The sequence below is a fragment of the Schistocerca gregaria genome, chromosome 1 (genome assembly GCF_023897955.1).
Source record: "Schistocerca gregaria isolate iqSchGreg1 chromosome 1, iqSchGreg1.2, whole genome shotgun sequence".
In the NCBI taxonomy this organism is placed as follows: Eukaryota; Metazoa; Arthropoda; class Insecta; order Orthoptera; family Acrididae; genus Schistocerca; species Schistocerca gregaria.
The window spans coordinates 465658068-465672069 of NC_064920.1; the positions used below are offsets into that span (position 1 = coordinate 465658068).

The 14002-nt window shown below is 43.1% G+C and overlaps 1 protein-coding gene across 2 annotated transcripts in view; it reads right to left on the reverse strand.

Moving 5' to 3' along the window:
• LOC126352770 (CLIP domain-containing serine protease HP8-like) overlaps positions 1–14002 on the reverse strand; it is a 62223-nt gene that overhangs the window by 16461 nt on the left and 31760 nt on the right. For both annotated transcript variants that reach the window (XM_050002713.1, XM_050002712.1), the window contains one exon: positions 4114–4219. In XM_050002713.1, coding sequence (XP_049858670.1) covers positions 4114–4219 — 106 coding nt within the window. The remainder of the gene's footprint in view (positions 1–4113; positions 4220–14002) is intronic.

Below are 14002 nucleotides of genomic sequence, written 5' to 3' on the forward strand. Positions count from 1 at the left end.
AACCTGTTAGTGAAATGAAATAATTGTCCGCGTTGTTAGCCGGCAGTCCTCACATGGGGAAGTTCGGCAGCTAAGTTACAAATCTTCTCAGTTGGCACCACAATGGGCAACTTGTGTGTCATTGATGACGAAATGATGAGCCGAACTAAACAATATCTAATCCACTAGCGCAGAAAATCTCCTACCCGGCTGGGAATCGAGCTCTGGCCCATTGTATGGCAGTCAGATCCACTGGCCACTTAGCTAAGAGGGTGGTATCACTGAACAAGATCTTGGGGTATTCTGATGAAGCTGTTTCAAGAATATCTGTATAGCTACCTGTGTCACCACTGGTTCATAAAGTTGGTTTTTTTTTCTAATGATGTTGTTGTTGTGGTCTTCAGTCCCGAGACTGGTTTGATGCAGCTCTCCATGCTACTCTATCCTGTGCAAGCTTCTTCATCTCCCAGTACCTACTCCAACCTACATCCTTCTGAATCTGCTTAGTGTATTCATCTCTTGGTCTCCCTCTACGATTTTTACCCTACACGCTGCACTCCAATGCTAAATTTGTGATCCCTTGATGCCTCAAAACATGTCCTACCAACCGCTCCCTTCTTTTTGTCAAGTTGTGCCACAAACTTCTCTTCTCCCCAATTCTATTCAATACCTCCTCATTAGTTATGTGATCTACCCACCTAATCTTCAGCATTCTTCTGTAGCACCAAATTTCGAAAGCTTCTATTCTCTTCTTGTCCAAGCTATTTATCGTCCATGTTTCACTTCCATACAAGGCTACACTCCATACAAATACTTTAAGAAACGACTTCCTGACACTTCAATCTATACTCGATGTTAACAAATTTCTCTTCTTCAGAATTCTTCCTTGCCATTGCCAGTCTACATTTTATATCCTCTCTACTTCGACCATCATCAGTTATTTTACTCCCCAAATAGCAAAACTCCTTTACTACTTTAAGTGTCTCATTTCCTAATCTAACACTCTCAGCATCACCCGATTTAACTTGGCTGCATTCCATTATCCTCGTTTTGCTTTTGTTGATGTTCATCTTATATCCTCCTTTCAAGACATTGTCCATTCCGTTCAACTGCTCTTCCAAGTCCTTTGCTGTCTCTGACAGAATTACAATGTCATCGGCGAACCTCAAAGTTTTTATTTCTTATCCATGAATTTTAATACCTACCCCGAATTTTTATTTTGTTTCCTTTACTGCTTGTTCAATATACAGATTGAATAACATCGGGGAGAGGCTACAACCCTGTCTCACTCCCTTCCCAACCACTGCTTCCCTTTCATGCCCCTCGACTCTTATAACTGCCATCTGGTTTCTGTACAAATTGTAAATAGCCTTACGCTCCCTGTATTTTATCCCTGCCACTTTCAGAATTTGAAAGAGAGTATTCCAGTTAACATTGTCAAAAGCTTTCTCTATGTCCACAAATGCTAGAAACGTAGGTTTGCCTTTTCTTAATCTAGCTTCTAAGATAAGTCGTAAGGTTAGTATTGCCTCACGTGTTCCAACATTTCTACGGAATCCAAACTGATCTTCCCCGAAGTCCGCATCTACCAGTTTTTCCATTCGTTTGTAAAGAATTCGTGTTAGTATTTTGCCGCGGTGACTTATCAAACTGATAGTTCGGTAATTTTCACATCTGTCAACACCTGCTTTCTTTGGGATTGGAATTATTATATTCTTTCTGAAGTCTGAGGGTATTTCGCCTGTCTCATACATCTTACTCACCAAATGGTTCTGTCATGACTGGCTCTCCCAACGCTGTCAGTAGTTCTAATGGAATGTTGTCTACTCCGGGGGCCTTGTTTCGACTCAGGTCTTTCAGTGTCCGGTCAAACTCTTCACGCAGTATCTTATCTCCCATTTCGTCTTCATCTACATCCTCTTCCATTTCCATAATATTGTCCCCAAGTTCATCGCCAATGTATAAACCCTCTATATACTCCTTCCACCTTTCCGCCTTCCCTTCTTTGCTTAGAACTGGGTTTCCATCTGAGCTCTTGATATTCATACATGTGGTTCTCTTCTCGCCAAAGGTCTCTTTAATTTTCCTGTAGGCAGTATCTATCTTACCCCTAGTGAGATAAGCCTCGTACTTACTAATTTAGGTATAAAATACACTCAAGTTTCGGATTAATATATCAGCAAGTTCTTTGTAAAAGACAGAAGCTGCTCTTATGGATCTAGTTCGGAGAACTTAAATAACAACAAATAAGTTTACAATGCATTATGGGATAAGTATACATGTTTCCTACGTAGGTGTTTCCAGCTGTGTTTTTTGGGCCATATAACACTCAACTTGCGCCTGCACGATGCCATGGATGAAAAATTTGGGAATTTGTGGTAAGTTGCTATGGGACCACACTGCTGAGGTCCTCGGTCCCTGGGCTTACACGCTGTTTGATCCAGCTTAAACTAACTTACGCTAAGGACAACACACACACCGGTGCCTGAGGGAGGACTCGAACCTCCGACGGGAGGCCGCGAAGCAACAACGCTTAAATGGTTTGCACGCTGTTACTAGTCAGACGCCCAGGCGCGCCACAACACTGTCTCACTGTAGACTAAAACAGCTCAGAATTACACTTGGACTGGCCAGACAGGCTGTGATGGAGGCTCCAACAGCAATCACCAGCAGATCACAACGACTCTGAAAATCCGAGAAGAACCTCTCATAGAAGATAAACATATTTTAAGAGATCCTTGACGTTACAAATATTTAGTAGGCTTGACGCACAACTTTATTAAGAACTGTACATTTAGTCATCTTACAGAAAGGAACACCCAGCCTGGTTTCGAGTGTATCTTACCACTAATTGGCATTTAAAGCGTTTCCAATTGACCAGCCATTTATTAAACCTATTACCATAGGCACTTGCAGGTTGATGCACAAGACAAAGCATTGGAAAATTCGAGAATAAGGGGCTGCCACTGCAAAATTTTTGCATATACAGTTTTACCCTCTCTAGCGGCATGTAGGAGACTATACAGGGTGAACATTAATAAATCGACAAATTGAACGGACGGATTGCTCACTGTAAATGGAGGAAAATGAAACGTATAAACAGAAATGGGCGAGGTGAGTGCAATGACAACGAATCGTCTTAGAATGCAATACAGAGCTTCATCGTATCAATGTCAGAACAGATGTTCAAATTGGCCTCCATAGAATGCAATAGTAGGGGTTTTGATGGAGGACACATAATCGTACTCTGGCTTACACCATAATGGCTGACAACTTGTCTGGAGCTTGTACTACAGTTCGTCTCAATATACTGTACAGCCCGGTCCTCCAAATGTCGTGTAAGTACAATTCGCCGATCCCTGCACGTTCATCTCTCTGAAAGGATCAGAGATTACACATACGACCAAAAAGGACTTGAAACGATGTGTGATGCAGTTGGCGTCTGTGAGAGTACTCGTTCTGGTATAGCTGTACTACCTCTCTTCCATTTCCATTTGCTTCACCATCTCGGCTTGTTCCCGACATGAATACCAGACCATTCCATGCTGAATCAATCACACAGTCTACAACACACGACGAACACGCGGTATGTGGTCAGTTGAACTTTAATTCGTCAGCTTCGTCTACCACGGCAACGATGCATTTCTGGTCACATGTTCACATGACCTTTTTTCCTCCATTTCCTGTCAGAAATCCGTCCTCGCAGTTTGCCGGTTTTATTAATCTGAAGGGGCTTTCATCGCCCTTTTGAGGAAGTATGGCGGCTACTTGAACCTCAACTAACTAGTCGGTGACCCTACACCCGACTGGTTAGTGATTGTTGATGGATTTGATTTTCACATAGGAATGATAAATTTCCAGCAGCTTCACAAGAAAATCGCTTCATTGCATAACCGTCATGTCCAGCCCTAGCATTAAAAGAGCATATAGCGTTTCAAGCAGTCAGAGAATCCTTATGGCATTCAGCATATGCCCCGCCTCTAAAAGAACTTTCGTACGACACGTAGTCAACGGCATCGTCACATCTAATGTTGCGACCCCACCAAGACTTCAAATGTTTCTCTCTCTTTGGTAAGCTTACGGACTCCCAATGACGCCCCACAGCTGGGAGTGAGAATAGCGAGGAGTACTCACAGCTTGTAGCGGTTGAGGTTCTTGTGGATGATGCACTGCGCCACGGTGAGCACGTAGCGCCTGGTGACGAGCGCGCCGTCGCACAGCAACACGGGGGGGCCGCCGTCTGAAAGTGCTCAGCCTCACAGCCAGTGACAACACTAAACAAGCACAACTTTTAGAAACTACGTCATTAGGAGACTGAAATCAGGACATGGCAGTTTGCTGTTTATGATGCAACCATTAGAGATAGCTTAGGGAGACTTGACACTGTAATTAATATACATTAATGTATAGCAGAAAGTCTGAAATTTTTCATTATGGCTATACACCAAAACTTGCCTTCTAGCTTTAGTCCTAAGTGGCTCAGTGCCCAGTTCATAATTACGAATCCAAAAGTCTCTAATTAGATCCTTAATCAGTTCTAAAAGTTTTATCTGTCACTTATCCTTCCTTTAACCTCAAGCTATGTTTGTTAATGTGAAATAATGCCGAGTTTCAGCGTTTTTAGGAGTCCATGTGGAATTTTCGTTCCTCTGTACCTGGTCGGTCAAGTCTGTTCGAAGCTCTGGAGGAAGACAACAGGATACTGCGGTGGTGGTGGTAAGTCCCTACGGGACTGCTGAGGTCATCAGTCCCTAGGCTTAACCGCTACTTAATCTAACTTAAACTATCTTACCCTAAGGACAACACGCACACCCATCCCCGAAGGACGACTCGAACCTCCGAAGGGGAGGAGCCGCTCGAACCGTGGCAAGGCGCCTGAGACCTCGAGGCTACCCCGCGTGCCACAGGACACTGCCTCCAATAGGACTGTCCCTAGTAAAACACTGTGGTTCTCAAACCATCCTACAGACTGATGACATTTCTTTTTTTACTGTTGCATTGTTTCATTACTTGCTCGGTTACAGCTAGTACTATTGAGAACAAAAATACTCTGCTTGGGAAAGGCAGTTAGAGGTGCACAGAATTACTCACGATCTCTGTAAGCTCAACTAATCCCATCTGGGAGAACGTAGTAGCAAAATCGGATCAAGATTGTATCTCACACTCTCTCTCATTAAAATCATTGCATTGAATATGGCTCCATTCTCATGCGAAAAGCGTATCACTAAAAAAAAGTATGTTCATGAAGCAATAACACTGCTCTGCCTGAGATTGAACTACTTTTATTGGTTAGCTACTGGTCTACATCTACATCTACATCCATACTCCGCAAGCCACCTGACGGTGTGTGGCGGAGCGTACTCTGAGTACCTCCATCGGTTCTCCCTTTTATTCCAGTCTCGTATTGTTCGTGGAAAGAAGGATTGTCGGTATGCTTCTGTGTGGGCTCTAATCTCTCTGATTTTATCCTCATGGTCTCTTCGCGAGATATACGTAGGAGGGAGCAATTTACTGCTTGACTCTTCGCTGAAGGTATGTTGAAATTTTCACAAAAGGTTCAAATGGCTCTGAGCACTATGGGACTCAACAGCTGTGGTCATTAGTCCCCTAGAACTTAGAACTACTTAAACCTAACTAACCTAAGGACATCACACACATCCATGCCCGAGGCAGGATTCGAACCTGCGACCGTAGCAGTGTCACGGTTCCGGACTGCGCGCCTACAACCGCGAGACCACCGCGGCCGGCAAACTTTAACAAAAGCCCGTACCGAGCTACTGAGCGTCTCTCCTGCAGTCGTCCACTGGAGTTTATCATCTCCGTAACGCTTTCGCGATCACTAAATGATGCTGTAACGAAGAGCACTGCTCTCCGTTGGATCCGCTCTATCTCTTCTATCAACCCTATCTGGTACGGATCCCACACTGCTGAGCAGTATTCAAGCAGTGGGCGAACAAGTGTACTGTAACCTACTTCCTTTGTTTTCGGATTGCATTTCCTTAGGATTCTTCCAATGAATCTCAGTCTGGCATCTGCTTTACCGACGATGAACTTTATATGATCATTCCATTTTAAATCACTGCAAATGCGTACTCCCAAATAATTTATGGAATTAACTGCTTCTAGTTGCTGACCTGCTATTTTGTAGCTAAATGATAAGGGCTCTATCTTTCTATGTATTCGCAGCACATTACACTTGTCTACATTGGGATTCAATTGTCATTCCCTGCACCATGCGTCAATTCGCTGAAGATCCTCCTGCATTACAGTACAATTTTTCATTGTTACAACCTCTCGATACACCACAGCATCATCTGCAAAAAACCTCAGTGAACTTCCGGTGTCATCCACCAGGTCATTTATGTATATTGTGAATAGCAACGGTCTTATGACACTCCCCTGCGGCACACCTGAAATCACTCTTACTTCGGAATACTTCTCTCCATTGAGAATGACATGCTGCGTTTTTTTATCTAGGAACTCCTCAATCCAATCACACAATTGGTCTGATAGTCCATATGCTCTTACTTTGTTCATTAAACGACTGTGGGGAACTTTATCGAACGTCTTGCGGAAGTCAAGAAACACGGCATCTACCTGTGAACCCGTGTCTATGGCCCTCTTGAGTCTCGTGGACGAATAGCGTGGACTTCATCTGACCAAGCTGTACTGAAATAAAACGACTGGAGTTGCTCATAGGCCAGCTCCCTGAACTCACATTCAGAAGGATGCTGGTTGAAATACCCGTCCAGCCATCCAGATTTAGCAAATGCTGGTATTGTTCCTCTGAAACGAGCGCAGGCTATTTCCTAGCACGCCCCAACTTAATCCGAGCTTGTGTTTGTGTCTGCTTACCTCGTTGTTGGCACAACGCCATACACAAATTATCTTTTTGTAGTGCAACAGAAAATGTGATGAGTACTACCGTAGTTCATTATCTTAGTGGGAGGGAAAATGGAGACGACGCAATGATTATGAGAGTGACAGCAGCCAAAGTAACATCAGTGACATGAATATCAAAATCAACGGAAGCTTTGTTCACATGTTGAGTGGCGGGAGAAATTCGACTGCTGCAGCAATCTTATCATTCTAGGAAAGTAATTATTTGTGAATTGAGATGTAGACCGAATCGTTGCTTATAAGAACTTCATGTGCATTCTGGTTTCGTTCTGCCACATCTCAAAGATGTAAAAGCAGTTCTTTATTATGAAATTCCTACGCTGAAAGTTATTAAGTTACATTGGTCTTGACTGAAGATAGGAAGCACAATAACTGGTGATGTCGTCATGCATTAATCTTTTACGACAGACGTAGTATAAATGTGTAACTATTGCCATGAATCAGTGAGCTGTTGGGATTTTAAACCGAAATTCGTACTCAACAAAGAAAACAAATTCTTGACTGGATGACTTTTCATAAAGTTTTATTTGTATGTTTTGTTTATAACCCATCAACCGTTATAGGTTTTAAAAAAATGTTGTGTACTAGTGTAAACAACATTCTATAGTTGCTTTCTACTTTCCGCAGGTTTAAAGTAGGATAGCGTTGGAACTCTCACGTTTCCTTGTCACGTTAAGACTGAATGATAAATGATGCTACTGACCACTTCCTCAGTGGTTATAGTAGGAGTTGTCTATTTTCAACGATGTTCTTTTATTTAATGTGCATCAGTTGGCTGAATACGCCGTGATGACCTTATGAAAAAGGCAAAGAAATTTACATCTGCTACCAGCATCAATAAGTTCCTGATGACGCAAATAGAGGAAATCGTATGAAGCTTCAGATTCCCTGGCCGGGGAGGCATGCCAGCCCCAGATCGAATACACTCAGAGGATTAACGACGAGAGTCAGTGTGCTCACCTGTCTGGATAGAATGTTTAGGTGGTTTCTCACATTCCACTAAGCGAATTCCAGGGTGGCACCCAAGTTCCGCCTAAGTTACACAAAACACAGACATTTCTTAAGATTTGCTCACTTTCACATGTATAATAAATACTACATGTAGATACGTGGAGTGCAAATAAGTATTGGAGAAAGGGGGATTCTGGAACACAATGCATTGTTGCCAATTTCATCCAAGATGACGGCGATGACGTCATCCAAGATGGCGTCGTGTAGACTTGGCAACAGCACATGACAATATCCAAGATGGTGGCCATGACATCACTCAAGATGGCAGACTTTGGATGGAAGTTTGAATTTTTGTGGGAAAGTGCCATGACCCCCTCACCCAGAAAAATGGCAGTAAGTTCAAATTCCTACGGGATAATGCAACACACCACAGTTATTTCTACTAAGCAAAGAAAATCGTGGGAACATAGCTCAAACGGCCTACCTCCACTAATGTAAGTCACCCGACTGCCACTTCCTCCTATGAACTGGCGCTAAGTTTGAATTTTGGTGGGAGGATACACAACTTGTGGTTTCGCTGCTAATCTAAGAAAATGGCGTAAAAGAAAGGACATTTTACTAACCTTAGTCACTCGACCGCCACCTCCTCCTAAGGATTCGTGGGAAAAAATTGACTTGGAGATAAGTCTTTCTTTAAACAATTTCATGCAGGTGCGTTCGCCATGAGGTCCAGAGCCCAACTCACTTAGTACATATCACCACCAGCAGCGGGCGCTCTCATCTGTAATGCAATCCAAGATGGCAGCAAACAGAGTGTTCACCACGAGGTATGGAATCCAACTGACTTAGTACACAGTTCCACCACCAGAGGGTGCTACCATGACATCAGGTGATGACGCAATTACCGTTATTGAAGATGGCGTCAAACAGTGTGTTTACAACAAGGTCTGGACCAAGTACACAGTACCACCAGCAGAGTGCATAACGTAATCCAAAATGGTGGGTGTAAATGCCGGGAAAATGACTTTTTTTGTGCTGGACGTAAGTTTTTATTTTGCAGGCTGTGTCTCCTCCATGAGATCTAGACTCCAACTGGCCTAGTACACAATACTGCCACCGGAGGGTACTGTCACCCATCTCCTGATGTAATCCAAGATGGTGGGAGGAAATGGAGGGAAAACGCCTCTGGACACAAGTCTTCATTTTGCGGGCAGTCTATCCACCACGAGATCTAGACTCCAAATGACCTAGTACACAGTACTTCCACCAGTTGGTGCTGTCAGCCCTCCTGTGATGTAATCCAAGATGGTGGTCTGTAGGGGGAAAATAGAGCCAAAATGTCTCAGCCTGTGTTGGGCTGCTGTATAGTGTAGGGAAGGACTGCACGTTATTTATTCTGGAACATTTTATTTAGGGATGGAGTACATTTATCACGCTGATACAAAACATTAGACCTCAGCTAGATGCTGATGATGACGAGATCAGATGGGAGTGAAGACTTATATACAGAGCACAGACACTCCAAGTTGGGCTGTGTGCGCATCTGGTCGATGCAGCTGACGTGGTAGGGTGGGCGCCCAGATGCTCCAGGGGGCGTGCTCAGCAGCGAGTCGCTGCCAGACGCAGGGGATACTTCTCTCTATTTCCAAGTATAAAAACATGGTTCTACCGACGACGCAGAACTGCAAGGTGCATACACGTCTGCTTCATACTCGAGACACCTTAAGGCAGCACTTGTCTTTACTGCTAATGACAGAATAGCACAGGCTGCTACCCACTAGCGTTTGTGATGGTCCATGTGTTATGTACTCACTTATGCATACCTGCCCCAGCTGGTTCACACCTCACCTCGCCGTTAAATGTCTGCAAGGCAACTCGCCATCTAAAATGTTGTCAATATTATTCTTACATCACATGGCTTTGTAAAAAATAACAGCCAAGTCGACGTCTCCCTGAGAGTATAGTGTACCAGAAATAGTTAACACTCGCTTTCTTGAAGTCTCAGCTTGTATGCACGAAACTTCTTACCCTGACAGAACCTGTTTACGAAAATAACGCCGAATACAGACTTCCTCGAGGACCTAACAAGATAGCTTTTCTGCTCTCAACATACGCAAATGATCTCACCGCTATGTAGAGGCTCCTATATCCCAGAACAAAGGATGTGAGTGAATCGAGCTTTATGATTGGCTCTTATCGAATTTACGCACTGAATTACTGACGCCGCCGGTATTGAACCACAATCCACCTTTTCTTCAGAGATAAAATTATTTTGCACAGGTCGCTAAATTGCATCAACAGTTAAACCCGCAAACTTGTCTACAGATCATCAAATACATACAAGACGTACAAGAATATTGGAAGCTACGAAGATATTTACCAGTGTAACTACAATTAAATATTACTATTGCTGCTACACTGTGACACTGATCACTGTACAGGTAATGTTTCGTATTGACAACTGTACTTCTGGAACGAATTTCAGTATCTATGGCACATATAATTTTACACTTGAAATTATTTTTCATATCCTCACGGTCATCTATGTGCTGCATCTATACATCCCTCATGATCGGACACACAGTCATCCTCTCTAGTCATGCCATAACAAACGATAGTAACTTTACAATGCAATATATACACATTTTACACAATGTAAGCCACAGTAACTTTACCATTCAAATATATACACAAACAGTGCAGTTACCTTTTATATCTGTACAGCAACCAAAAAAATTATGGTATGCATACACTCACACCAGCTATATGTCATGATGGTCCCCAGTCCTAGAGAAGCATCGTCAGCCTTTCCTTTCTTTCTACAGACGAGACTTTCAGCTGCAATAAACTATTTTGCACAGATCAATATTTCACCGACAACTAAACCTCGCAAAGTGCCATGGATATCGTCAAATACAGGAAGACTCTTACTCATTTACACTGGTGTCCCACCAAGAACAGAAGGTTGAATATTAGAGTGTGAAACCGATCTCAAACCCGACAATATATCACCACCTACCATGTCGATGTAATAAACTTGCAATTCACATCCTCCACCACACAAAATCGTCTCTTTTACATCATTTGTACATATACCGTGAAGGCGGACAGTATCGTATATATACTCCTCTCAGCACTTGGGCATCTACACCCGACAGATACCCATGGCACTTCAGAACTGTTCTACAAATTCGGAATCGTTCCCCCTCGGCACAGACTCGTTAATGTTTCTGATTCCTTGCTTGCTCGCCTTTCTACACACATCTCCAGACTCGGGGATTACAAGAACACACGTGTTTTCGCATGGTTCGCGATAATATTATAACAGTTTCGCGGTACTTCTCGATATCAAGCACTAGGCAGCATCCTACCGATCGCTAGCACACATAATTCCCAAGATACAAACTGGAAATTATTTCTCTACAAACCCCCAAACTTTTGCGAGGTGCAGTGTGCTGTAAACCACTGAGTAACTACAAAGAAATAGTGGAAACTTATTTCCACTCTCGAATACCGTTGTCGGTGATGTAACAGATGCAAAATCATCCCTATAATTTAGAAGCCAACTAAGGTCTTTCCCATGTCTAGAGAACAGGCAAACGTGTCTTCGACATGCTAGATGTACACACCACATTCGATCTTCCCTCAACTAAATAAAAGCGCGAAATGTGCAGAAGCAGTCAACCAAACAATTTACATGGGAGGGAATAATAGTCCAGCGCAAACGCACCTCCATACACAATCTTCTCAACTTTCCACTTGATCACAAAAGCCGCCCAACACATGCTAAGTATTAGTTCGCTATTCGGTTGTCTGCAGGACGTCAGAGTTAACTCACACATTCCTACAGTCCAACAGGCCTCTGCATTCAGACGGATGCTGCCGTTAACGGGGAACGTAAATCATTCCCACCACACGATATGCATACATGGAATCATTGTAGAAAACCAGTCACATATATCCTTTATCATTATACTTACAATTAAATGTCACGATCGCTTTCTCAATTGAACGGCATTCGACAATGAGCGAATTATCGGAAATACTCTCTGCTGTCAGCAGTGGCTCTGGAAATAGAAATATCACTACCTTTCTACTGACTTGACATACTCTTCCCTTCCAAGTCAAACCCATACCCTCCGTACGACTGGACATAGTCATTTCCTTTCCACAAACACATATTTTATAAAGCCTGATGCTCAAATGCGAACATATCACATATTCCCTACTACTACTAAGTATAATACTTCGTCAATAACTGATTGCCTGCGATACGAAATAATACTGACTGAAAATCAACGATGGGTGTGCATGACTCTTAGGTTTTTCTTGCAAGTCCTGCCACCATGTCCTAGAAAGAGAGACGTAATCAGTGAGATGTTAAAGAACAAACCGATCGCAGCGACTACTGCATGTTACTGTCACAAGCGGTCTTGGTTCTATAGGGGCACACAAGTATCCATGTTAAAAGCTATACCCAATTCACGAATTGAGGTACGACATTACCTCTGAAAGAGGTGTTTTTTTTCTGGACGAATACCGTGACGGTGATCATAGAAATGCGTATTACCAGACCACGATGCAACCTTGTGATAAAAGTACCACATTTTGAAAGTTGTTCAGCTGAGGAACGTGGTATGTAAGTGGTATTTGCCACTCCCTCAAGCCGATAATTCTATAGTATTTGTAACGCATTCTGTCTCGATACCATATCAGAGGTTCTGCGATATATCCACTGAGTTATAGGCGATGACTGATTGAGAAGGAACACAAACAGTAGTAGTAGATTACGTGCCGATTGAGGTCATAAGAAGAAAAATGTACACTAGCTTCTCAGATCTCTAGTGTTACGCTATCCAATAGAAATGATGTCATTGATTTGGAATCATGTCTCTCCATTCAAGCACATACCTGCATCAGATCACGCCCACAAGTGAATCATGTTTCTGGCACTCCCATATCTCGAAACGAGTCACCTTTCCTGGACCTAGCTGCTACAGTAAAATTCCAACATGGTTTTAGTCATCCCGTATGCATCTTGCAACTTCTTCCATTTCTACAGCTTCGCGCATGTGATCGTTCCAATTTAAGTCTGAATTGAGCAGAAGTAGAAGAAAGACATATCCACCACCTTCTGCAACCCGTGCAGAAACAGGACGACCTGAGTTAGGGCAACAGGAGTATGTTTCGACCATTTGGCAGAAATACGAACAATGTGGTACGTCCCCAAACCAGATACAAGTACTACAGATCCGCGTACATTCAAATCAATCAGCCAAACATGCTATCATCTTTATTCTCTACCTCAAACATAGATAAATTACAAACTATAAAACCTCATCCTATTTAGAAGTCACCTAGGCACCGATGCCGACGCAGTGACGCAAATCTGCGATGGGCCTCCAGAGTGGAGATGGACATTCTGCAATGTTTCCCAAAATAGCGTAGTATGCAGCCATCCAAGGATTCCTAACCGTTTACCTCGACTCTCAGCGAATTTACACCTCAAACTGCTGCTGCTACTGCCGCCTATTAAATATACAGGCACTGCAGAGGCCACTTTAAAGTTTGATCACCTATAGTCGAGGCAAATGATCGTATCCCACAGACTATACTAAGTCACAAGAGGTGCCCACGCCAAGCCTGGTTCAAACACTGTTTTCTAATACACTTTGTACAATGCCAAACATTTTGTTTTTCTATCACAACTTGGAGGCCAGTGTCAGGTTCTAAACTGACGTTAAGAAGTTCTGAGCCACAAATTTTCGCAGGAAACTAGACGTTGCATGGCGTAAATCATATACTTATGGAGGGTAGCAAAACACGCCACACATTGGTTGATTTTAAATAAAAGACAATTACAATATAAGCAAACTGGAAGAGTTTTACCGCATTGGCGTAGGTCTCCAAACTACGGTCCGAAGATGATTCACGAGCTCTACATTTAGACTTGTTTCTCACGCTGACGGAATAGCTGATGACTCTGCATTCCCTTTCGACTGAGTCCTCATACTGCTCTCATGTACACGCTCAGTGTTCCGGTGCTCTCCACCCCAGAAATTGCTGTCCATCCACCAAAACTTTTCCCCAACTCAGTCAATATCAGTTAATCATTATGTAGTAACCAGTGTACAGATGGGATGGGAAAGACACCATCAATGTACTCCAATAA